Source organism: Oncorhynchus gorbuscha, linkage group LG11 (genome assembly GCF_021184085.1).
Source record: "Oncorhynchus gorbuscha isolate QuinsamMale2020 ecotype Even-year linkage group LG11, OgorEven_v1.0, whole genome shotgun sequence".
In the NCBI taxonomy this organism is placed as follows: Eukaryota; Metazoa; Chordata; class Actinopteri; order Salmoniformes; family Salmonidae; genus Oncorhynchus; species Oncorhynchus gorbuscha.
Window position 1 is genome coordinate 8,360,669 of NC_060183.1, and position 27,161 is coordinate 8,387,829.

Below are 27,161 nucleotides of genomic sequence, written 5' to 3' on the forward strand. Positions count from 1 at the left end.
CTATTATACACTCTGTCTCTATTATACACTCTGTCTCTATTATACCTGATTATACACTCTGTCTCTATTATACACTCTGTCTCTATTATACACTCTGTCTCTATTATACACTCTGTCTCTATTATACACTCTGTCTCTATTATCACTATTCTATTATACACTCTCTATAAGGATCTCTTATTATACACTCTGTCTCTATTATACACTCTGTCTCTATTATACCCCCTGTCTCATTATACACTTGTCTCTATTATACACTCTGTCTCTATTATACCTCTGTCTCTAATACTCTGTCTCTATTATACACTCTGTCTGTCTATATACACTCTGTCTCTATTATACACTCTAATTATACACTCTGTCTCTATTATCCACTCTGTCTCTATTATACACTCTGTCTCTATTATATCACTCTGTCTTATTATACACTCTGTCTCTATTATACACTCTGTCTCTATTATACACTCTGTCTCTCTATTATACACTCTGTCTCTATTATATTGTCTCTCATACACTCTGTCTCTATTATACACTCTTATTATACACTCTGTCTCTATTATACACTCTGTCTCTATTATACACTCTGTCTCTATTATACACTCTGTCTACTATTATACACTCTGTCTCTATGGTCTCTATTATATACACTCTGTCTCTATTATACACTCTGTCTCTATTATACACTTTTGGTGTCAATTATACACTCTGTCTCTATTTGTCTATATTTATACACTCTGTCTCTATTATACACTCTGTCTCTGTCTCTATTATACACTCTGTCTCTATTTTACACTCTGTCATTATACACTCTGTTCTATTATACACTCTGTCTCTATGGTCTACTATCAATATTATACACTCTGTCTCTATTATACACTCTGTCTCTATTATACACTCTGTCTCTATTATACACTCTGTCTCTATTATACACTCTGTCTCTATGGTATACACTTGTCTCTATTATACACTCTGTCTCTATTATCTATTACACTCTGTCTCTATTATACACTCTGTCTCTATTATACACTCTGTCTCTATTATACACTCTGTCTCTATTATACACTTATACTGTCTCTATTATACACTCTGTCTCTATTATACACTCTGTCTCTATTATACACTCTGTCTCACTCTGTCTTATATACACTCTCTGTCTCTATTATACACTCTGTCTCTATTATACACTCTGTCTCTATTATACACTCTGTTATACTATTATACACTCTGTCTCTATTATACACTCTGTCTCTATTATACACTCTGTCTCTATGGTCTCTGTCTATTATTATACACTTATACACTCTGTCTCTATTATACACTCTGTCTCTATTATACACTCTGTCTCTATTATACACTCTGTCTCTATTATACACTCTGTCTCTATTATACACTCTGTCTCTATTATACACTCTGTCTCTATTATACACTCTGTCTCTATTATACACTCTGTCTCTATTATACACTCTGTCTCTATTATACACTCTGTCTCTATTATACACTCTGTCTCTATTATACACTCTGTCTCTATTATACACTCTGTCTCTATGGTCTCTATTATTATACACTCTGTCTCTATTATACACTCTGTCTCTATTATACACTCTGTCTCTATTATACACTCTGTCTCTATTATACACTCTGTCTCTATTATACACTCTGTCTCTATTATACACTCTGTCTCTATTACTACACTCTGTCTCTATTATACACTCTGTCTCTATTATACACTCTGTCTCTATTATACACTCTGTCTCTATTATACACTCTGTCTCTATTATACACTCTGTCTCTATTATACACTCTGTCTCTATTATACACTCTGTCTCTATTATACACTCTGTCTCTATTATACACTCTGTCTCTATTATACACTCTGTCTCTATTATACACTCTGTCTCTATTATACACTCTGTCTCTATTATACACTCTGTCTCTATTATACACTCTGTCTCTATTATACACTCTGTCTCTATTATACACTCTGTCTCTATTATACACTCTGTCTCTATTATACACTCTGTCTCTATTATACACTCTGTCTCTATTATACACTCTGTCTCTATTATACACTCTGTCTCTATTATACACTCTGTCTCTATGGTCTCTATTATTATACACTCTGTCTCTATTATACACTCTGTCTCTATTATATACACTCTGTCTCTATTATACACTCTGTCTCTATTATACACTCTGTCTCTATTATACACTCTGTCTACTATTATTATACACTCTGTCTCTATTATACACTCTGTCTCTATTATACACTCTGTCTCTGTCTACTATTATATACTCTGTCTCTATTATACACTCTGTCTCTATTATACACTACACTCTGTCTCTATTATACACTCTGTCTCTATTATATACACTCTGTCTACTATTATTATACACTCTGTCTCTATTATACACTCTGTCTCTATTATACACTCTGTCTCTATTATACACTCTGTCTCTATTATACACTCTGTCTCTATACACTCTGTCTCTATTATACACTCTGTCTCTATTATACACTCTGTCTCTATTATACTCTGTCTCTATTATACACTATTATTATACACTCTGTCTCTATTATACACTCTGTCTCTATTATATTATTATACACTCTGTCTCTATTATACACTCTGTCTCTATTATACACTCTGTCTCTATTATACACTCTGTCTCTATTATACACTCTGTCTCTATTATACACTCTGTCTCTATTATACACTACTGTCTCTATTATACTCTTCTCTATTATACACTCTGTCTCTATTATACACTCTGTCTCTATTATACACTCTGTCTCTATTATACACTCTGTCTCTATTATACACTCTGTCTCTATTATACACTCTGTCTCTATTATACACTCTGTCTCTATTATACACTCTGTCTCTATTATACACTCTGTCTCTATGGTCTACTATTATTATACACTCTGTCTCTATTATACACTCTGTCTCTATTATACACTCTGTCTCTATTATACACTCTGTCTCTATTATACACTCTGTCTCTATTATACACTCTGTCTCTATTATACACTGTCTCTGTCTCTATTATACACTCTGTCTCTATTATACACTCTGTCTCTATGGTCTACTATTATTATACACTCTGTCTCTATGGTCTACTATTATTATACACGCTGTCTCTATTGTCTACTATTATTATACACGCTGTCTCTATTATACACTCTTATTATACATGCTGTCTCTATTATACACTCTGTCTCTATGGTCTACTATTATACACTCTGTCTCTATTATACACTCTGTCTCTATTATACACTCTGTCTCTATTATACACTCTGTCTCTATTATACACTCTGTCTCTATTATACACACTCTGTCTCTATTATACACTCTGTCTCTATTATACTACTGTCTATTATACACTCTGTCTCTATTATACACTCTGTCTCTATTATACACTCTGTCTCTATTATACACTCTGTCTCTATTATCTACTCTGTCTCTTATACACTCTGTCTCTATTATACACTCTGTCTCTATTATACACTCTGTCTCTATTATACACTCTGTCTCTATTATACACTCTGTCTCTATTATACACTCTGTCTCTATTATACACTCTGTCTCTATTATACACTCTGTCTCTATGGTCTACTATTATTATACACTCTGTCTCTATTATACACTCTGTCTCTATTATACACTCTGTCTCTATTATACACTCTGTCTCTATTATACACTCTGTCTCTATTATACACTCTGTCTCTATTATACACTCTGTCTCTATTATACACTCTGTCTCTATTATACACTCTGTCTCTATTATACACTCTGTCTCTATTATACACTCTGTCTCTATTATACACTCTGTCTCTATTATACTGTCTCTATTATACACTCTGTCTCTATTATACACTCTGTCTCTATTATACACTCTGTCTCTATTATACACTCTGTCTCTATTATACACTCTGTCTCTATTATACACTCTGTCTCTATTATACACTCTGTCTCTATTATACACTCTGTCTCTATGGTCTACTATTATTATACACTCTGTCTCTATGGTATACTAGTATTATACACTCTGTCTCTATTATACACTCTGTCTCTATTATACACTCTGTCTCTATTATACACTCTGTCTCTATTATACACTCTGTCTCTATTATACACTCTGTCTCTATTATACACTCTGTCTCTATTATACACTCTGTCTCTATTATACACTCTGTCTCTATTATACACTCTGTCTCTATTATACACTCTGTCTCTATTATACACTCTGTCTCTATTATTATACACTCTGTCTCTATTATACACTCTGTCTCTATTATACACTCTGTCTCTATTATACACTCTGTCTCTATTATACACTCTGTCTCTATGGTCTACTATTATTATACACTCTGTCTCTATTATACACTCTGTCTCTATTATACACTCTGTCTCTATTATACACTCTGTCTCTATGGTCTACTATTATTATACACTCTGTCTCTATTATACACTCTGTCTCTATTATACACTCTGTCTCTATTATACACTCTGTCTCTATTATACACTCTGTCTCTATTATACACTCTGTCTCTATTATACACTCTGTCTCTATTATACACTCTGTCTCTATTATACACTCTGTCTCTATTATACACTCTGTCTCTATTATACACTCTGTCTCTATTATACACTCTGTCTCTATTATACACTCTATTATACACTCTCTATTATACACTCTGTCTCTATGTCTCTATTATTATACACTCTGTCTCTATTATACACTCTGTCTCTATTATACTCTGTCTCTATTATACACTCTGTCTCTATTATACACTCTGTCTCTATTATACACTCTGTCTCTATTATACACTCTGTCTCTATTATACACTCTGTCTCTATTATACACTCTGTCTCTATTATACACTCTGTCTCTGTCTCTCTATTATACACTCTGTCTCTATTATACACTCTGTCTCTATTATACACTATACACTCTGTCTCTATACACTCTGTCTCTATTATACACTCTGTCTCTATTATACACTCTGTCTCTATTATACACTCTGTCTCTATGGTCTACTACTCTGTTATTATACACTCTGTCTCTATTATACACTCTGTCTCTATTATACACTCTGTCTCTATTATACACTCTGTCTCTATTATACACTCTGTCTCTATTATACACTCTGTCTCTATTATACACTCTGTCTCTATTATACACTCTGTCTCTATTATACACTCTGTCTCTATTGTCTCTATTATACACTCTGTCTCTATTATACACTCTGTCTCTATTACTCTACACTCTGTCTCTATTATACACTCTGTCTCTATTATACACTCTGTCTCTATTATACACTCTGTCTCTATTATACACTCTGTCTCTATTATACACTCTGTCTCTATTATATACACTCTGTCTCTATTATACACTCTGTCTCTATTATACACTCTGTCTCTATTATACTATCTATTATACACTCTGTCTCTATTATACACTCTGTCTCTATTATACACTCTGTCTCTATTATACACTCTGTCTCTATTATACACTCTGTCTCTATTATACACTCTGTCTCTATTATACACTCTGTCTCTATTATACACTCTGTCTCTATTATACACTCTGTCTCTATTATACACTCTGTCTCTATTATCCCTGTCTCTATTATACACTCTGTCTCTATTATACACGGTCTCTATTATACACTCTGTCTCTATTATACACTCTGTCTCTATTATACACTCTGTCTCTATTATACACTCTGTCTCTATTATACACTCTGTCTCTATTATACAGTCTCTATTATACACTCTGTCTCTAAAGCGTCTCTATTATACACTGCTGTCAATAAGATAACATTTGTGTCTCTATTTCTATTTATTACTACAGATTATACACTCTCTGAGGCTCTATTATACATCATTATACAGTGAGGACAAATACAGCCTGCTCTCTCCTTCCACATTGAGTCTCTAAACCTACAGTCACTGGGTCCTGATTGTGACACTCTGAGCTCTAGTTTTCACTCTGCAGGATCCAGAGATGGCATCAGTGATTATACTGGAAGACTGCAGTCATTATACACTGGAGCTGAATGTCAACATTAAAGATGAAGACACTCTGTCTCTAGGAGGAGAAGATTGGAGACCATGTTGATTACATTCTCTACATCCAGATACACTCTGCAACAGCAGGAAGATCTGTCAGAGCTCTATTATACACTCTGTCTCTATTATACACTGCCCACATTGTGAGGATTATTTTCCCAATTCTGTCAAAGCTAAAAATTATACACTCTGTCTCTAAATCACACACTCTGATTATAATCTGTATCCCTGTCTCTGACTGTGGGAAGACACTCTCACTATTATACATCTGATTATACACTCTGTCTCTATTATACAGTTCATCATAGAATACACACAGGATTATAAGCCTTACTCCTGCTCTGATACACTGTGGAAAGAGTTTCTCTATTATACACTCTGTCTCTACTTAAAAACACATGAACATATACATACAGGAGTGAATTCTATTATACACTCTGCTCTATTATACACTCTGGGAATAGTTTCACTCGACTGGGCCTCTACTATTAAAACACATGAACGTATATTATACAGGAGTGAAGCTCTATTATACACTCTGTCTTTGACTGTGGAAAGAGTTTCTCTATGCTGGAAAACTTAAAAAGACATGAACGTATACATACAGGAGTGAAGTCTCTATTATACCTCTGCTCTGATTGTGTAAAATGCTTCACTATTATACAGCTGACCTAAAAGTTCATCTACTATTATTAGAGAACACACTCTATTATACACTCTGTCTCTATTATACTCCTGTCTCTGATTGTGTAAAATGCTTCACAACATCAACTGACCTAAAACTCTGTTCTATAAGAGAACACACACTGTCTCTATTATAAGCTCTTCTCTGTCTGCACTCTGTCTCTGGAATACAGTTTCTCTATTATACGACTGGGCTCTAGTTAAAAACTCTGTCTCTATTAGTTAATCATAACACTCTGAGATACACTCTGTCTCTATTATCACTGATCTGACTGTAGATCTGTCTTTTATATTTTTATCAACAGCTGAGCTATTATACACTCTGTCATCAGAGAACACACAGTCTCTAGATAAGCTCTTACTTCTTCTCTATTAATGTGGCAAGAGTTTCTCCCATTGGGCAATGTAAAAACACACCAACAGATACACACTCTGAGAGAAGCCTTATCACTGCACTGACTGTGAGAAGAGATTATACAGATTGGTGTCTTTTTAAATGGTCTCTATTATACACTAAAAGTCTCTAGATAGTCTCATCAGTTTTCTCTATTATACACTCAGACCAGCTAAGATTAGTCACTCCACTTAATTCTCATCCTCTGTCTCTGTCTCTATAAAATAATTGGCAACTTTGAATTGGATCAAATGAAGATACAGCTGTCTCTAGAACACTCTTGTAATCCTATTGTTTTATCACTGTGAGAACTATGCATTAACACTCTGAATGGAGCATTATATAATGGTAGCCTCTTCTCTATTATACTGATCAGTCTGTGCACACTCTGTCAGGTTGTATGTTTTGTTAGCTTCTACTGTAAAGATATTGATACACTCTGGATTGCAATTATGATGGAATATCACTCTGTCTCTATTATACACTCTGTCTCTATTATACACTCTGTCTCTATTATGACTGGGTGGTGCTGTCTTCCACTCTGCAGTTTTCTGTGGGAATAAGCTTGTATACACATATACTGAGTCTCTAAACATTAATACACTCTGTCTCTTTCCATAACATACACTCTGTCTCTATTATACAGCACTTTATACATCTGTCTCTATGTAAACACTCTGTCTCTATTATAAATTATACATTTGATGATGATTTGATGATGATGATATACACGCTGTCTCTATTATACACTCTGTCTCTATTATACACTCTGTCTCTATTATACACTCTGTCTCTATGGTCTACTATTATTATACACTCTGTCTCTATTATACACTCTGTCTCTATTATACACTCTGTCTCTATTATACACTCTGTCTCTATTATACACTCTGTCTCTATTATACACTCTGTCTCTATTATACACTCTGTCTCTATTATACACTCTGTCTCTATTATACACTCTGTCTCTATTATACACTCTGTCTCTATTATACACTCTGTCTCTATTATACACTCTGTCTCTATGGTCTACTATTATTATACACTCTGTCTCTATTATACACTCTGTCTCTATTATACACTCTGTCTCTATTATACACTCTGTCTCTATTATACACTCTGTCTCTATTATACACTCTGTCTCTATTATACACTCTGTCTCTATTATACACTCTGTCTCTATTATACACTCTGTCTCTATGGTCTACTAGTATTATACACTCTGTCTCTATTATACACTCTGTCTCTATTATACACTCTGTCTCTATTATACACTCTGTCTCTATTATACACTCTGTCTCTATTATACACTCTGTCTCTATTATACACTCTGTCTCTATTATACACTCTGTCTCTATTATACACTCTGTCTCTATTATACACTCTGTCTCTATTATACACTCTGTCTCTATTATACACTCTGTCTCTATTATACACTCTGTCTCTATTATACACTCTGTCTCTATTATACACTCTGTCTCTATTATACACTCTGTCTCTATTATACACTCTGTCTCTATTATACACTCTGTCTCTATTATACACTCTGTCTCTATTATACACTCTGTCTCTATTATACACTCTGTCTCTATTATACACTCTGTCTCTATTATACACTCTGTCTCTATTATACACTCTGTCTCTATTATACACTCTGTCTCTATGGTCTACTAGTATTATACACTCTGTCTCTATGGTATACTATTAAAGGAAGACATTACACAGACATAATAACTGAGAAAACATTTATTATAGATTCAGAATAAGACATTTTAATTAGGAGACCAGTTCAGGGGTACCGTGTAATACATGAACAAACTCAGAACATGATATTTAAAACCAGTCCAATAATGTTAATGATCAGTAACACATGCCAGTTTAGCTCAGTTGGTAGAGCATGGTGCTTGTAAAGGGTTGGGTTCGATTACCATAAAATGTATGCACACATGACTGTAAGTGTGAATAAATGTTTATATATATAATAGTTTCACAACCTTTAAAGTAAAAAAAAAATGTGAAAAAAAAGACGGTTCTTTTGGCTCCCAAACGGCTCTTTAAAAAAATATATGTTTTGTATTTTTTTCAAGTCAAACAGTTTGCGATAGTTTGACTATGATTGGTGTTAAAACAATTATAATTCATTAATTAATTAAATGAAATCATACTCTACCTTAACCACAGTGTATTTAAAAAATGCATTGGTTTGTTATGAAAAATAATGCTATTAAACATTTGCATTTAAAGTGTAACTTTTTAATGTATTTAAACAAAGTGCATATACAGTTGAAGTCAGAAGTTTACATACACTTAGGTTGGAGTCATTAAAACTCGTTTTTCAACCACTCCACACATTTCTTGTTAACAAACTATAGTTTTGGCAAGTTTGTTAGGACATCTACTTTGTGCATGACACAAAGTAGATGTCTTTTATACTGATAACAAGTTCAAACAGGTGCCATTAATACAGGTAACGAGTGGAGGACAGAGGAGCCTCTTAAAGAAGAAGTTACAGGTCTGTGAGAGCCAGAAATCTTGCTTGTTTGTAGGTAACCAAATACTTATTTTCCACCATAATTTACAAATAAATAAATAAAAAGTCCTACAATGTGATTTTCTGGATTTTTTTCCTCATTTTGTCTGTCAGAGTTGAAGTGTACCTATGATGAAAATTACAGGCCTCTCTCATGTTTTTAAGTGGGAGAGCTTGCACAATTGGTGGCTGACTAAATACTTTTTTGCCCCACTGTACCTCTTGGATATATCAATCTTCTCCATTCGATTGAAAGTTTCCTAATATATAGCCTACTCCTAAATCAGTCCATCGCCGGATAGTTCTGGATGATCGCTGGTTGGCTGTTCTTTGCTCTGATGTATGCTGTCTGATCAGCCATTGGTTGAGTGCGGCCCTATGAGTCGGACTAGGAAGGATGGGTATAATGTGTCTGAAGTCGATGGCTCACCAGCCAATTTGAATTGCTTTATTACTTCAATCTGTCCACATTTACACATACAGTAGCCTATATCAAAGACACACCTGCAGAAAGAAACTGAGATTTTAACTTTAAGGTATTTCTTTATAGTTTTACTAAGCTCTATACTGAAGACTGTATGTTCTGATGGGTAGGACTCAGACCTATAGTCTAATGCATAAATACATTTATTACTGATGCTCAATCTCTAATCAGGTAGATAGAAGATATTTTAATTAAATTTGTTTAAAAAAAAAAAACTTTCTCTGCAAAATACATACTTGGACGTTTTCCTCCAATAAAGCAGGTTATATTTTACCACATTATTTAAAACATTTTGCTGCTTTTCCTCGTCAATAATAGTCCTGACTGAAATAATTTACAAACCATTTCCCACGAAGGCCATGATTAAAGGTGAGCCCTATTATTATAGACGCTAGTTTCGAGTCCTGGGATGTAGTCAGCTAGGTGACAAAACACAGGAAATGCAGTCCAGGCCTTAACGATTAAACAATAACCATAGCAACAGGTCCGTCCAAAAAACTACTTCTTAGCAAGTTTTATTTATTTTTTTTATTTTTTTTATTATTAGCATAAATGAGTAGAAAGTGTCGTTCTAAATACACATGGGTTATATTTCTCTTAAAAAATGATTGGTAGTTAAATAATTGCTTTTCTATTCGTTATTTTCCTTTAGTTCTTTACTCATATTGTTGATGATACATTCTATAAGTAAAACACATACTGCTAATAATACATTTTATTTGTAAAAACATTTGTAATTTTACAATCTATATTGTTTTGTTGTTGTTGTTGATATAGTCGAAGACAAACACAATAGGAATCCAGAGTGAACTGGTATCTAAGTGAACTGGTCTCTAAGTGAACTGGTCTCTCAGTGAACTGGTCTCTAAGTGAACTGGTATCTAAGTGAACTGGTATCTAAGTGAACTGGTATCTAAGTGAACTGGTCTCTCAGTGAACTGGTCTCTAAGTGAATTGGTATCTAAGTGAACTGGTATCTAAGTGAACTGGTCTCTAAGTGAACTGGTCTCTCAGTGAACTGGTCTCTAAGTGAACTGGTCTCTAAGTGAACTGGTCTCTCAGTGAACTGGTCTCTAAGTGAACTGGTCTCTAAGTGAACGGGTCTCTCAGTGAACTGGTCTCTCAGTGAACTGGTCTCTAAGTGAACTGGTATCTAAGTGAACTGGTCTCTGTGAACTGGTCTCTCAGTGAACTGGTATCTAAGTGAACTGGTCTCTGTGAACTGGTCTCTCAGTGAACTGGTCTCTAAGTGAACTGGTCTCTAAGTGAACGGGTCTCTCAGTGAACTGGTCGCTCAGTGAACTGGTCTCTAAGTGAACTGGTATCTAAGTGAACTGGTCTCTGTGAACTGGTCTCTCAGTGAACTGGTGTCAAAATAATACATAATATCATAATCTTTTTATCTTGTTCATGGTATTGGTGATTGGTGATTGGTGTAGCCTAGTGGCCTTCACATCCAAAGAAGATACTCAATAGGCTGTCTCCTCGTCATAATTCCTCCAAAGCTTATATCCACAATTTATCACCTAAACAAGAGAAATAGCACATGCATTGGTTAAACATGTTTTACGATGCATTATAACCTGCAGGCTTTAAGGGTTAAGGTTACTGATGTGTTAAACTCTGAAACATTCTCCAAACTGCAGTAACCCTATAGCCTGTCAAGAGAAATCTCTTACCCCTGAAGGGTTGCGTTGACACACATCTTCTATGGATAAAGGCTCAGGAGTCTTGCTACATATTTCTGTGTTTCTGAAGAAGAACAACATGACAATAACCATATGAGATGGAAAGACAGCACCAGCAGACCTGGGACCAGTGATAGATTAGTGGAGGTAGCCTAAACTACCTACACAGCAGAGGGTATGGTCCTCAGCCCAAGCCCTTCCAGGGCCAGGCTAGGGACCTCTGAATCATCTGGGTCGATCCTGGTCCCTTCCTGGTAGGACAGCTGAGGAGGGAGAGGAGGGAGAGGAGGGAGAGGAGGGAGAGGAATGAGAGGAGGGAGAGGAAGGAGAGGAAGGAGAGGAGGGAGAGGAGGGAGAGGAGGGAGAGGAAGGAGAGGAGGGAGGTTCCCAGCACAACTCTTCATCTTCTCTTCGTCAGAGTGAACACTCGGAAATACATACTGCGTCTATGGTAGGATGCCAAGGAGAAAATTAAATTAAACGTTTCGAAGGTTAATTGCTGAAGTCAATGGTGAAGTCTATTATATTTTTATTTGGTTCATAAATAAATGTAACATGATACAAAATATACAAATTCATTCGCAGAAACGCTCAAATCAAATGACTATGAAGTAATACTACAACTGTTTCCCCAAATAGCAGTTGCTATGGCAGCTTACGATTCAGGAACACAACTTGGAAATAGCAGATCTAACGTGAATGTGTGATATTCTGTCCTCCATAGAGGGGGAGGGCTCTTGGATGCGTTGTGGAGGGGGAGGGCTCTTGGATGCGTTGTGGAGGGGGAGGGCTCTTGGATGCGTTGTGGAGAGGGATTGTGCTACCAAATCTTGGATTGGGGTCTGAGGCAACACACAATGTATTTGATATGTACATTATACAAGCAAACAAAACAAAAAACTGTTCGATTTTTTTTTTATGAATAGAAACCTTTTTTTTATTTTATTCTCTCTGTTTAAGCAAGAAACAAACTCTCAAATAAAGACACTGTCTCTTTGCTTTTAAATGCAGTGGTTGTCGTAGGTAGGACTTGTAATCTTATTGTCTATTGTCAATCACCACACCTGTTCCCACTCCAGTAATTGGCAATCACCACACCTGTTCCCACTCCACTAATTGGCAATCAATACACCTGTTCCCACATTCACTAATTGTCAATCAACACACCTGTTCCCACTACACTAATTGGCAATCAATACACCTGTTCCCACATTCACTAATTGTCAATCAACACACCTGTTCCCATTCCACTAATTGTCAATCAACACACCTCTTCCCACTCCACTAATTGTCAATCAATACACCTGTTCCCACATTCACTAATTGTCAATCAACACACCTGTTCCCACTGCACTATTTGGCAATCAACACACCTGTTCCCACTGCACTATTTGGCAATCAACACACCTGTTCCCACTCCACTAATTGTCAATCAACACACCCCTTCCCACTCCACTAATTGTCAATCAATACACCTGTTCCCACATTCACTAATTGTCAATCAACACACCTGTTCCCACTGCACTATTTGGCAATCAACACACCTGTTCCCATTCCACTAATTGGCAATCAACACACCTGTTCCCACTCCACTAATTGTCAATCAACACACCTGTTCCCACTCCACTAATTGTCAATCAACACACCTCTTCCCACTCCACTAATTGTCAATCAATACACCTGTTCCCACATTCACTAATTGTCAATCAACACACCTGTTCCCACTGCACTATTTGGCAATCAACACACCTGTTCCCACTGCACTATTTGGCAATCAACACACCTGTTCCCACTCCACTAATTGTCAATCAACACACCTCTTCCCACTCCACTAATTGTCAATCAATACACCTGTTCCCACATTCACTAATTGTCAATCAATACACCTGTTCCCACTGCACTATTTGGCAATCAACACACCTGTTCCCACTGCACTATTTGGCAATCAACACACCTGTTCCCACTGCACTATTTGGCAATCAACACACCTGTTCCCACTCCACTAATTGTCAATCAACACACCCCTTCCCACTCCACTAATTGTCAATCAATACACCTGTTCCCACATTCACTAATTGTCAATCAACACACCTGTTCCCACTGCACTATTTGGCAATCAACACACCTGTTCCCATTCCACTAATTGTCAATCAACACACCTGTTCCCACTGCACTATTTGGCAATCAACACACCTGTTCCCATTCCACTAATTGTCAATCAACACTACTGTTCCCACTCCACTATTTGGCAATCAACACACCTGTTCCCACTGCACTATTTGGCAATCAACACACCTGTTCCCACTCCACTAATTGTCAATCAACACACCCCTTCCCACTCCACTAATTGTCAATCAATACACCTGTTCCCACATTCACTAATTGTCAATCAACACACCTGTTCCCACTGCACTATTTGGCAATCAACACACCTGTTCCCATTCCACTAATTGTCAATCAACACACCTGTTCCCACTGCACTATTTGGCAATCAACACACCTGTTCCCATTCCACTAATTGTCAATCAACACACCTGTTCCCACTCCACTATTTGGCAATCAACACACCTGTTCCCACTCCACTAATTGTCAATCAACACACCTCTTCCCACCCCACTAATTGTCAATCAATACACCTGTTCCCACATTCACTAATTGTCAATCAACACACCTGTTCCCACTCCACTAATTGTCAATCAACACACCTGTTCCCACTCCACTAATTGTCAATCAACACACCTGTTCCCACTCCACTAATTGTCAATCAATACACCTGTTCCCTCATTCACTAATTGTCAAGCAACACGCGGTGGTCGTGCATGTAAGAGCAGCTCAGCCAAGGCAGATGAAATAGGAACCTGCTCTATTTTGGAAAACTCCGCTCTGGAATTTAGCTTCCTGTTTCCCATTTAACCTTTGTTTAACTAGGCAAATCAGTTAAGAACAAATTCTTATTTACAATGACGGCCTGGGGACAGTGTGGTTAACTGCCTTGTTCAGGGGGCAGAACGACGGATTTGTACCTTGTCGGCTCGGGGGATCCAATTTAGCAACTCACCAGATCTTGGAAACTCCTCTTCTGTTCCCAGTAGCAGCACAGTGAGTGTCTGTCTCTGTCCAGTAGCAGTCTGCTCCAGCCCAGTCAGAGTTAACCCCAAGCAGAGACAAACAAGACAGCCATGTTGGTAAGGTACAGGATATGTTAGCTAGCTAGGCCATCCTAACCTCTGAGAGACAGCCATGTCAGTAAGGGACAGAGTTTTAGCTAGCTAGGCCATACAAACTTCTGAGAGACAGCCATGTTGGTAAGGTACAGGATATGTTAGCTAGGTCGTATCAACCTCTGAGAGACAGCCATGTTGGTAAGGAACAGGGTGTGTTAGCTAGGTCGTATCAACCTCTGAGAGACAGCCATGTTGGTAAGGAACAGGGTGTGTTAGCTAGGTCATAACAACCTCTGACAGACAGCCATGTTGGTAAGGGACAGGGTGTGTTAGTTAGGTCATACCAACCTCTGACAGACAGCCATGTTGGTAAGGAACAGGGTGTGTTAGCTAGGTCATACCAAGCTCTGACAGACAGCCATGTTGGTAAGGGACAGGGTGTGTTAGCTAGGTCATACCAACCTCTGACAGACAGCCATGTTGGTAAGGAACAGGGTGTCTTAGCTTGGTCAAAGCAACAAATGAGAGACAGCCATGTTGGTATGGAACAGGGTGTGTTAGCTTGGTCAAACCAACAAATGAGAGACAGCCATGTTGGTAAGGAACAGGGTGTCTTAGCTTGGTCAAACCAACAAATGAGAGACAGCCGTGTTGGTGAGCGACAGGGTGTGTTAACCAACTAGCCCATACTAACCTCTGAGAGACAGCCATGTTGGTAAGGGACTGGCTGTGCATGTGTCTCAGCATCCTCACAGTCATCTCTGCTCTCTTACTCTTCTCAGGTATCTCCTCAACTCCCTGCTCTCAATAAGGATATATGATACAATTAAATATATATGATACATGTACAACACATGAACATATACAGGTATATTTAAATATACAGTACCAGTCAAAGGTTTGGACACACCTACTCATTCAAGGGTATTTCTTTATTTTACCACAGGGTTAGGGTTAGGGTTAACATACCACAGAGTTAGGGTTAACATACCACAGGGTTAGGGTTAGGGTTAACATACCACAGGGTTAGGGTTAACATACCACAGAGTTAGGGTTAACATACCACAGGGTTAGGGTTAGGGTTAACATACCACAGGGTTAGGGTTAACATACCACAGGGTTAGGGTTAACATACCACAGAGTTAGGGTTAACATACCACAGGGTTAGGGTTAACATACCACAGGGTTAGGGTTAACATACCACAGGGTTAGGGTTAACATACCACAGAGTTAGGGATAACATACCACAGAGTTAGGGTTAACATACCACAGGGTTAGGGTTAGGGTTAACATACCACAGGGTTAGGGTTAACATACCACAGGGTTAGGGTTAACATACCACAGAGTTAGGGTTAACATACCACAGGGTTTGGGTTAACATACCACAGGGTTAGGGTTAGGGTTAACATACCACAGGGTTAGGGTTAGGGTTAACATACCACAGGGTTAGGGTTAACATACCACAGGGTTAGGGATAACATACCACAGGGTTAGGGTTAACATACCACAGGGTTAGGGTTAACATACCACAGAGATAGGGTTAACATACCACAGGGTTAGGGTTAGGGTTAACATACCACAGGGTTAGGGTTAACATACGATAGGGTTAGGGTTAACATACCACAGGGTTAGGGTTAACATTACCACAGGGTTAGGGTAAACATACCACAGGGTTAGAGTTAACATTACCACAGGGTTAGGGTTAACATACCACAGGGTTAGGGTTAGGGTTAACATACCACAGGGTTAGGGTTAACATACCACAGGGTTAGGGTTAGGGTTAACATACCACAGGGTTAGGGTTAACATACCACAGGGTTAGGGTTAGGGTTAACATACCACAGGGTTAGGGTTAACATTACCACAGGGTTAGGGTTAACATACCACAGGGTTAGGTTTAACATACCACAGGGTTAGGGTTAACATACCACAGGGTTAGGGTTAACATACCACAGGGTTAGGTTTAACATACCACAGGGTTAGGGATAACATACCACAGGGTTAGGGTTAACATTACCACAGGGTTAGGGATAACATACCACAGGGTTAGGGTTAACATTACCACAGGGTTAGGGTTTAACATACCACAGGGTTAGGGTTAACATACCACAGGGTTAGGGTTAACATACCACAGGGTTAGGTTTAACATACCACAGGGTTAGGGATAACATACCACAGGCTTAGGGTTAACATACCACAGGGTTAGGGTTAACATACCACAGGGTTAGGTTTAACATACCACAGGGTTAGGGATAACATACCACAGGGTTAGGGTTAACATTACCACAGGGTTAGGGTTAACATTACCACAGGGTTAGGGATAACATACCACAGGGTTAGGGTTAACATATCACAGAGTTAGGGTTAACATACCACAGGGTTAGGGTTAACATACCACAGGGTTAGGGATAACATACCACAGGGTTAGGGTTAACATTACCACAGGGTTAGGGATAACATACCACAGGGTTAGGGATAACATACCACAGGGTTAGGGTTAACATTACCACAGGGTTAGGGTTAACATACCACAGGGTTAGGGTTAACATTACCACAGGGTTAGGGTTAACATTACCACAGGGTTAGGGTTAGGGTTAACATACCACAGGGTTAGGGTTAATATACCACAGGGTTAGGGTTAACATACCACAGGGTTAGGGTTAATATACCACAGGGTTAGGGTTAACATACCACAGAGATAGGGTTAACATACCACAGGGTTAGGGTTAACATTACCACAGGGTTAGGGTTAACATACCACAGAGATAGGGTTAACATACCACAGGGTTAGGGTTAACATTACCACAGGGTTAGGGTTAACATTACCACAGGGTTAGGGTTAGGGTTAACATTACCACAGGGTTAGGGTTAACATACCACAGAGATAGGGTTAACATACCACAGGGTTAGGGTTAACATACCACAGGGTTAGGGTTAGGGTTAACATACCACTGTTGGTATCACCGTCTTCAAGTTCTTCAGAAAACTAGGCTGAAGGGTTGCAAACTTGGGAACCTTCACCTGTAAGTAGCGCATACATGACATTCAAGTCAAAACATGAACCGTTTTATTAATTTATATTGATTTAATAAAATTAAGTCTCCTGTGGTTTATTGAGAAGAGGAAACCAGAGTGTCACTGAGTGCCAGAGTTGTCATGAGGGCAGAGGACACTTCCCACAGTCCCCTGTGTCCCATGTTGCTCTCACTTTCCTCTCCTCCTCTTACACCCCATCCCTCACTGTCCTTTCTTCTCATACGCCATCCCTCACTTTCCTCTCCTCCTCTCACACCCATCCCTCACTGTCCTGTCCTCTCACACCCATCCCTCACGTTCCTGTCCTCCCCCACCCCATCCCTCACTTTCCTGTCCTTTCACACCCCATCCCTCACGTTCCTGTCCTCTCAAACCCATCCCTCACGTTCCTGTCCTCTCACAACCATCCCTCACGGTCCTGTCCTCTCTGACCCCATCCCTCACGTTCCTGTCCTCACAAACCCATCTCTCACGTTCCTGTCCTCTCACACCCATCCCTCACGTTCCTGTCCTCTCACACCCATCCCTCACGTTCCTGTCCTCACAAACCCATCCCTCACGTTCCTGTCCTCTCACACCCATCTCTCACGTTCCTGTCCTCTCACACCCATCCGTCACGTTCCTGTCCTCTCAAACCCATCCCTCACGTTCCTGTCCTTTCACACCCCATCCCTCACGTTCCTGTCCTCTCAAACCCATCCCTCACGTTCCTGTCCTCTCACACCCATCCCTCACGTTCCTGTCCTCTCTGACCCCATCCCTCACGTTCCTGTCCTCACAAACCCATCTCTCACGTTCCTGTCCTCTCACACCCATCCCTCACGTTCCTGTCCTCTCACACCCATCCCTCACGTTCCTGTCCTCACAAACCCATCCCTCACGTTCCTGTCCTCTCACACCCATCTCTCACGTTCCTGTCCTCTCACACCCATCCCTCACGTTCCTGTCCTCACAAACCCATCTCTCACGTTCCTGTCCTCTCACACCCATCCCTCACGTTCCTGTCCTCTCACACCCCTACCACCTGTAAGCCTGTGGCAGCACTAACCCTCACACTATATGCCACATCCTGGTTGTTTGGGCCCTGATCCTGATTGGGATGACACTATCCCTCCTGCAGGTGTGTTTGCCTCTCAGTGCCCCATTAAGTGTGTGTGGTTTGACACGTACCTTGGGAAACATTTGCTCAGTGTAGTCCTGTTCCTGCTGTGAGAGGAGGAAGGCTGTAGAGTTCTCTCCAGCCCCTCTTTCTGGAAGTCTCCCCTCAGCCCCTCTTTCTGGAAGTCTCTCCCCAACCCCTCTTTCTGGAAGTCTCTCCCCAGCCCCTCTTTCTGGAAGTCTCTCTCCAGCCCCTCTTTCTGGAAGTCTCTCTCCAGCCCCTCTTTCTGGAAGTCTCCCCTCAGCCCCTTTTTCTGGAAGTCTCCCCTCAGCCCCTCTTTCTGGAAGTCTCTCTCCAGCCCCTCTTTCTGAAAGTCTCTCCCCAGCCCCTCTTTCTGGAAGTCTCTCTCCAGCCCCTCTTTCTGGAAGTCTCTCTCCAGCCCCTCTTTCTGGAAGTCTCTCTCCTGGCATAAGCCCTCTCCCTGTCTCTGAATGGACAATCTGTGAGGAAACATCAGATTACACACTGAGATAGGCCTCACAGTCAGTTAGCTCAGGTTTGAACACTCCCCACCCCCACAGAATGAAATGGCGCAAACTAGCTACTCGATTTGATTCAAGCTAGCTAGGGCTGTGTGGGTTAGGGTTAGTGTGTGGGTGTGTGTGTGTGGGCCTCTTGCCCCACCCAGTTTGCCATAGGAACGGTGAGAATTCACACCGATGGAAGAGTTGTCAGAGCCAGGCCCAGCTTCCTGATGTCCTGGGTGAGTCCAGCATCCCGATGTCCTGGGTGGGCCCAGCATCCTGATGTCAGAGCCAGGCCCAGCATCCTGATGTCAGAGCCAGGCCCAGCATCCTGATGTCCTGGGTGGGCCCAGCATCCTGATGTCCTGGGTGGGCCCAGCATCCTGATGTCCTGGGTGGGCCCAGCTTCCTGATGTCCTGGGTGGGCCCAGCATCCCGATGTCCTGGGTGGGCCCAGCATCCTGATGTCAGAGCCAGGCCCAGCATCCTGATGTCAGAGCCAGGCCCAGCATCCTGATGTCCTGGGTGGGCCCAGCATCCTGATGTCCTGGGTGGGCCCAGCATCCTGATGTCCTGGGTGGGCCCAGCATCCTGATGTCCTGGGTGGACCCAGCATCCTGATGTCCTGGGTGGGCCCAGCATCCTGATGTCCTGGGTGGGCCCAGCATCCTGATGTCCTGGGTGGGCCCAGAATCCTGATGTCCTGGGTAGGCTACACCAGAGCTCTACAACCCTGGGTTCAAATACTAGTTCAAATCTGATATTGAAAAAGGTATAAGAGCTATATTGAAACAAAATGTTAAGCCACAGTCCATGCCTAAACAGTGACACCTACTTGTATATGAGGGGTAATGGACTTCAGTGACAAGTCTTCCATCCAGATTCCTACCTCGATGTACCCTGCTCAGCTTTGTAAAAGGGCTGTGTTCATTTCAGCTAAGCTATCACATCTACACGTTTAAATGTTGATCAGCTTCCAAACTCATTTGCGTAGACTAAATAACATTGAATAGTTGAAAGGAACTCTTCTTAAAAAAACGCTGGATGTGACAGTAAAGTCAGAGTGAGGTTGGGTATTATGAAGACTACATTGACTTCTGAATAGCCCAAAGGACACCGTTATTTCAACGCGAAGCTAGGTTTACCATCATTCGTCCACGGTTGATTACATCTTTAGACGTAGTTTCCATTGGCCCCGTAAATAAGATGTTTAGAGCCTCAAATCTCCTGCCTTGTCTTCATGGGGACATCCTGAATTGAAAACAGAATTGAGTTTGGGGACTTTCAGGTCGACTTAATTGAGCAGCGATGACTCACCCGGTCCAGGTGTCTTGTCTCCGTGGTGACGTGAATTCTAGGGGTCTGTCCTGACATCTCCTGCTGGCTCCAACCCCATCCCGCTGACATCACATCAGGTGCGGAGCGGCTGCCAATCACTGTCAAGACCATATAGCACATCAAGATCACAGTCTCAAATGTCACCCTATTCCCTATATAGTGCACTACTTTTGACCAGAGCCCTATGGCACCCTATTCCCTATATAGTGCACTACTTTTGACCAAAGCCCTATGGCACCTTATTCCCTATATCAGGTGTTCCCAAACTGGGGGGCGCGCAATACCGTCGGGGGTACACCAAATAAAAATGTGATTCACATTTTTTAAATTATGTTTCTTCACATTTTCAAACAGTCCATTTAGTAAGGCCCACACTCAAATTGAGGCTATGATTAAGAAGTTGGAGTTCTTCTCTGTCTGTATTAACAAGGACAACACACAGGTCTTTCCATCATTGTATGACTTTTTTGGTGTGCAAATGAACTCAAGCTTACGGACAAAAGCGAAGCACCTGAGTGAGTTGGGTGTGCAATTACGCAGGTACTTTCCCGAAACGGATGACACAAACAACTGGATTCGTTATCCCTTTCATGCCCTGCCTGCCAGTCCACTTACCGATATCTGACCAAGAGAGCCTCATCGAAATTGAAACAAGGGGTTCTGTGAAAACTGAATTAAATCAGAAGCCACTGCCAGATTTCTGGATAGGGCTGCCGCTCAGAGTATCCTGCCTTGGCAAATATCGCTGTTAAGACGCTGATGCCCTTTGCAACCACGTACCTATGTGAGAGTGGATTCTCGGCCCTCACTAGCATGACAACTAAATACAGGCACAGACTGTGTGTGGGAAATGATTTAAGACGGAGACTCTCTCCAATACAACCCAACACTGCAGAGTTATGTGCATCCTTTCAAACACACCCTTCACATTAACCAGTGGTGAGTTATTTACTATTTTTGATGAACAAATAAGGTTTTATATGTAAGATGGTTAAATAAAGAGGCAAAATTACTGATTATTATAATATTATTATTTGTGCCCTGGTCCTATAAGAGCTCTTTGTCACTTCTCACAAGCCGCGTTGTGACAAAAACTCACACTCATTCTTATGTTTAGTAAATGTATCGTATAGTGTGTGTGTGTGTGTGTGGCAGGCTTAACATGATGGTAAAAAACAACATTTGAGAATGTGCTGACCCTGGAGCTAGATGGGGTACAGCTGTCCCTGGAGCTAGATGGGGTACAGCTGACCCTGGAGCTAGATGGGGTACAGCTGACCCTGGAGCTAGATGGGGTACAGATGACCCTGGAGCTAGATGGGGTACAGCTGACCCTGGAGCTAGATGGGGTACAGCTGACCCTGGAGCTAGATGGGGTACAGCTGACCCTGGAGCTAGATGGGGTACAGCTGACCCTGGAGCTAGATGGGGTACAGCTGACCCTGGAGCTAGATGGGGTACAGCTGACCCTGGAGCTAGATGGGGTACAGCTGACCCTGGAGCTAGATGGGGTACAGCTGACTCTGGAGCTAGATGGGGTACAGCTGACCCTGGTGCTAGAGGGGGTACAGCTGACCCTGGGGCTAGAGGGGGTACAGCTGACCCTGGTGCTAGAGGGGGTACACAGGTGGAGGTTGAATGTTTGAAGGGGTACGGGACTATAAAATGTTTGGAAACCACTGCCCTATACTACTTTTGACCAGAGCCCTATGGCAACCTATTCCCTATATCATACACTACTTTTGACTAATAGCACACAAGATCATCTTTCATCCATTGCCGAAGCTTTTCGAGAAACTAACCACTTTCCCGTTACAATGTTGACAACGAAGATAACAAGATGAGAACTCAACTCCTCTTCCTGATCTCCTGTAGTGTCCTCTGCAGCTGGACTGGACCACGGTTTTGGTGGTGGTGGTGGTTAACCATTAAACAGAAGTTCTCTTGGTCCTGGAGGGTCTTCAGACAACCATGCCGAGACAACTGGTTCTGAAGGCCCAAGATCTCAGAGTGGAGATAGAGATATAGAAGAGATAGATAGATAGATAGATAGATAGATAGATAGATAGATAGATAGATAGATAGATAGATAGATAGATAGATAGATAGATAGATAGATAGATAGATAGATAGATAGATAGATAGATAGATAGATAGATAAAGAGAAGAGATAGGGAAGTGATAGAGAAGAGACATAGATAGAGGTAGAGGTAGCGATAGAGATAGAGAAGACATAGACATAATGTACATTAACCATTTGCACATTGTTACAACACTGTATATATACATAATATGACATTTGTAATGTTTTTATTCTTTTGGAACTTCTGTGAGTGTAATGTTTACTGTACATTTTATTGTTTATTTCACTTTTGTATATTATCTACTCCACTTGCTTTGGCAATGTTAACATATGTTTCCCATGCCAATAAAGACCCTTTATTTGAATTGAATTGATTGAGAAGAGATAGAGATAAAGATATATATAGATAAGTGATAGAGATAGAGAGGAGAAATAGGAGAGATAGAGAAGATATATAGAGATAGAGATAGAGATGAGACAGAGATAGAGATGAGATAGAGATAGAGACGAGATGGAGACATAGAAGGGACTGAGATGGAGAAGAGATATAGATATCGAAGAGATAGAGAAGATATAGAGAAATAAATAAATATAGACATAAAGATAGAGAAGAGATAAATATAGAGATAGAGATAGAGAAGAGATAGATATAGAGAAGAGATATAGATATAGAAGAGATAGAGAAGATGTAGAGATAGAGGCAGAGATTGAGAAGAGACAGGAATATATAATAGATAGAGTTTGAGATAGAAATAGAGAAGATATAGAAATGGAGATAGAAATATAGAGATAGAGGTAGAGATATAGAAAAGATAGAGATAGAGAAGAGATTTGGAAGAGATAGAGAAGAGATAGAGAATAGGTAGATAGCGAAGAGATAGAGATGGAGAAGAGATAGAGAAAAGATAGAGAAGAGATAGAATAGGTAGATAGCGAAGATATAGAGATGAGATAGAGAAGAGATGTAGATAGCGAGGAGATAGAGAAGAGAGTGATATAGAAGAGATAAATATAGAGGTAGAGACATAGAAGAGATAGAAATATAGAAGAGATAGAGAAGAGATAGAGATTGATTGGAGATAGAGATAGAGAAATTATAGAAACAGAGAAAAGATAGAGAAGACATATAGATAGAGAAGAGATAGAGATAGAGAAAATATAGAGATAGAGATGTGATGGAGATAGAGAAGAGATATATAATATGTAGATAGAGAAGAGATAGTGATATAGAAGAGATAGAGATATAGAAGAGATAGAGATATCTAAGAGATAGAGATTAAGAAGAGATAGAAATAGAGATAGAGAAAAGATAGAGATAGAGAAGAGATAGAGAAGAGATAGAGAAGAGATAGAGATAGAGAAAAGATGGAGAAGAGATTGAGATATAGAAGTGATAGAGAATAGATAGCTAGAGATAAAGATAGAGAAGAGATACAGAAGTGATAGAGGTAGAGAATTGGGACAATGTGATGGCATTGGGTTGGAGGGCTACGCTAAGCAATTCAGCTAGTAATCTATGCTAGCTATATAAACTGCCAAAGAGCATCAATATCTTATAAACATTACACTGTTTAACTTTTTTTTAAACTAGTCTTATTATCTAATAACTAATGATCATCACGGGCATCATACTGTATGTGTGAGGCTTACCAGGTAGTAGCTGGTTTGAGGAAGAGACCTCAGGTATGTGTTGTCATGGGAGAGAGTAGAACAGGTCAGCTTCCTCAGTTTCTGAGAAAATATATACAGATGTAGGACCTTAATTTGAACCAGTTTTCTATAGAAAGAAAATTATCCTGCAGCAAAAGGAAATATGAATTATTATGTGGTTTATCATTAATGGGACATTTTTATAGGAGTTTATACATTTTTCGTAACTGGAAATATTAAAACCTACAGGAGGGTATCTCTCCAGGAACAGGGTTGGAGTTAAAACCTACAGGAGGGTCTCTCTCCAGGAACAGGGTTGGAGTTAAAACCTACAGGAGGGTCTCTCTCCAGGAACAGGGTTGGAGTTAAAACCTACAGGAGGGTATCTCTCCAGGAACAGGGTTGGAGTTAAAACCTAGGAGGGTCTAAAAGGGTTGGGGTTAAAACCTACAGGAGGGTATCTCTCCAGGAACAGGGTTGGAGTTAAAACCTACAGGAGGGTCTCTCTCCAGGAACAGGGTTGGGGTTAAAACCCACAGAAGGGTGTCTCTCCAGGAACAGGGTTGGAGTTAAAACCTACAGGAGGGTCTCTCTCCAGGAACAGGGTTGGTGTTAAAACCTACAGGATGCAGGGTTCAATACCGCAACCAAAAGAGTTGCATTTGCGACCGTTTGACTTGGCAGTGCATCACACATTTTTTATTGGCCAGTGAATCTCTTTTTAATTGGTCACATTAGATTTTGGTTCATAATTTATTTTTTTATTATCATGATTTATTCAAACAGTAATGTGCAATTGACCAAAAATAAACCACCTTTCTGAAGGGAAATCTACGTGTGTGATTGATGCGCATAAGGCCAACAGTACAGTGCCTTGCAAAAGTATTCATCCCCACCCGGCTGCCAATCGTCGTTCTTCGAAGCACCTCTCACTCACATGGCTCTCTCGGAAATCTAAATTATTATTATCCAATACCCGTCATGTGATCGGGTCCTTCTCACAGGCCACAGGCTCCGAAGTAGGTCAACAAGTAATGAAGACAGACACATAGGGGAATCAACAACGTGCTTCCCTTGTGGAATTCAGAGGCACACTTTGAATTCCAAGGCACACTTTTGAATTCCGAGGCACACTATGAATTCCGAGGCACACTTTGAATTCCGAGGCACACTTTGAATTCCGAGGCACACTTTGAATTCCGAGGCACACTTTGAATTCCGAGGCACACTTTGAATTCCGAGGCACACTTTGAATTCCGAGGCACACTTTTGAATTCCCAGGCACACTATGAATTCCGAGGCACACTTTGAATTCCGAGGCACACTTTGAATTCCGAGGCACACTTTGAATTCCGAGGCACACTTTGAATTCCGAGGCACACTTTGAATTCCGAGGCACACTTTTGAATTCCGAGGCACACTTTGAATTCCGAGGCACACTTTTGAATTCCGAGGCACACTTTGAATTCCGAGGCACACTTTGAATTCCGAGGCACACTTTAGAATTCCGAGGCACACTTTGAATTCCGAGACACACTTTGAATTCCGAGGCACACTTTTGAATTCCGAGACACACTTTGAATTCCGAGACACACTTTTGAATTCCGAGGCACACTTTTGAATTCCGAGACACACTTTGAATTCACACACTTTGAATTCCGAGGCACACTTTGAATTCCGAGGCACACTTTGAATTTCGAGGCACACTTTGAATTCCGAGGCACACTTTGAATATGTTAGTCTACGTTTACTTTCCCTCAGCCAACAAGACCAGTAACAAACAGCAAAATCACTAGACTGTGTCAATCTACTATCCCCTCATAGTGGATATGTTTACCTATTCTACTGGTCAGATTGTTGTTCTGTCCGATAAATAAACATTCCAAACAGACTCTGGGACAGTTGTGGGATGATAGATCCCAAAATTCATACAATCAAATCAAAAAAACTTGAAAAACCAATGAGTCTGATGCAACAGATCAGAATGTTTAACTTAAAATGTTGATAAACTATTATTTATTCATATTATAAGCTCTGCAATGTGCACATGGCAGTAGGCTATACCCGCAAATGTTCCAAAATGCAATTAGCTGAAAATATAATTCTCAAAAGCTCTGACCGATGGCCTGACAGATGGCCTTAGTACCCTGACAGATGGTCTTAGTACCCTGACAGATGGCCTTAGTACCCTGACAGATGGTCTTAGTACCCTGACAGATGGCTTTGGTACCCTGACAGATGGTCTTAGTACCCTGACAGATGGCCTTAGTACCCTGACAGATGGCCTTGGTATCCTGACAGATGGTCTTAGTACCCTGACAGGTGGCCTTATAACCCTGACAGATGGTCTTATAACCCTGACAGATGGTCTTATTACCCTGACAGATGGTCTTAGTACCCTGACAGATGG

General features: G+C 40.2%; 2 protein-coding genes across 2 annotated transcripts in view; both read right to left on the reverse strand.

Annotated features, from left to right (window-relative positions):
* Positions 1-9,818: 9,818 nt before the first annotated feature.
* LOC124047527 (formin-like) lies at positions 9,819-19,342 on the reverse strand. The gene is made up of 7 exons (XM_046367834.1): positions 19,228-19,342; positions 17,971-18,042; positions 15,716-15,819; positions 14,916-14,985; positions 12,023-12,303; positions 11,849-11,921; positions 9,819-11,695 (listed from the first exon to the last, which is right to left on the reverse strand). The coding sequence occupies exons 1-7, from the start codon at positions 19,237-19,239 to the stop codon at positions 11,639-11,641; spliced, it is 669 nt and encodes a 222-aa protein (XP_046223790.1). The 5' UTR covers positions 19,240-19,342; the 3' UTR covers positions 9,819-11,638.
* si:ch211-130h14.4 overlaps positions 19,244-27,161 on the reverse strand; it is a 28,018-nt gene continuing 20,100 nt past the window's right edge. Inside the window, exons 4-8 of the mRNA XM_046290723.1 lie at positions 24,752-24,832; positions 22,872-23,022; positions 20,998-21,116; positions 19,570-19,656; positions 19,244-19,303 (exon numbers count right to left, since the gene is read on the reverse strand). Coding sequence (XP_046146679.1) covers positions 19,244-19,303; positions 19,570-19,656; positions 20,998-21,116; positions 22,872-23,022; positions 24,752-24,832 — 498 coding nt within the window. The remainder of the gene's footprint in view (positions 19,304-19,569; positions 19,657-20,997; positions 21,117-22,871; positions 23,023-24,751; positions 24,833-27,161) is intronic.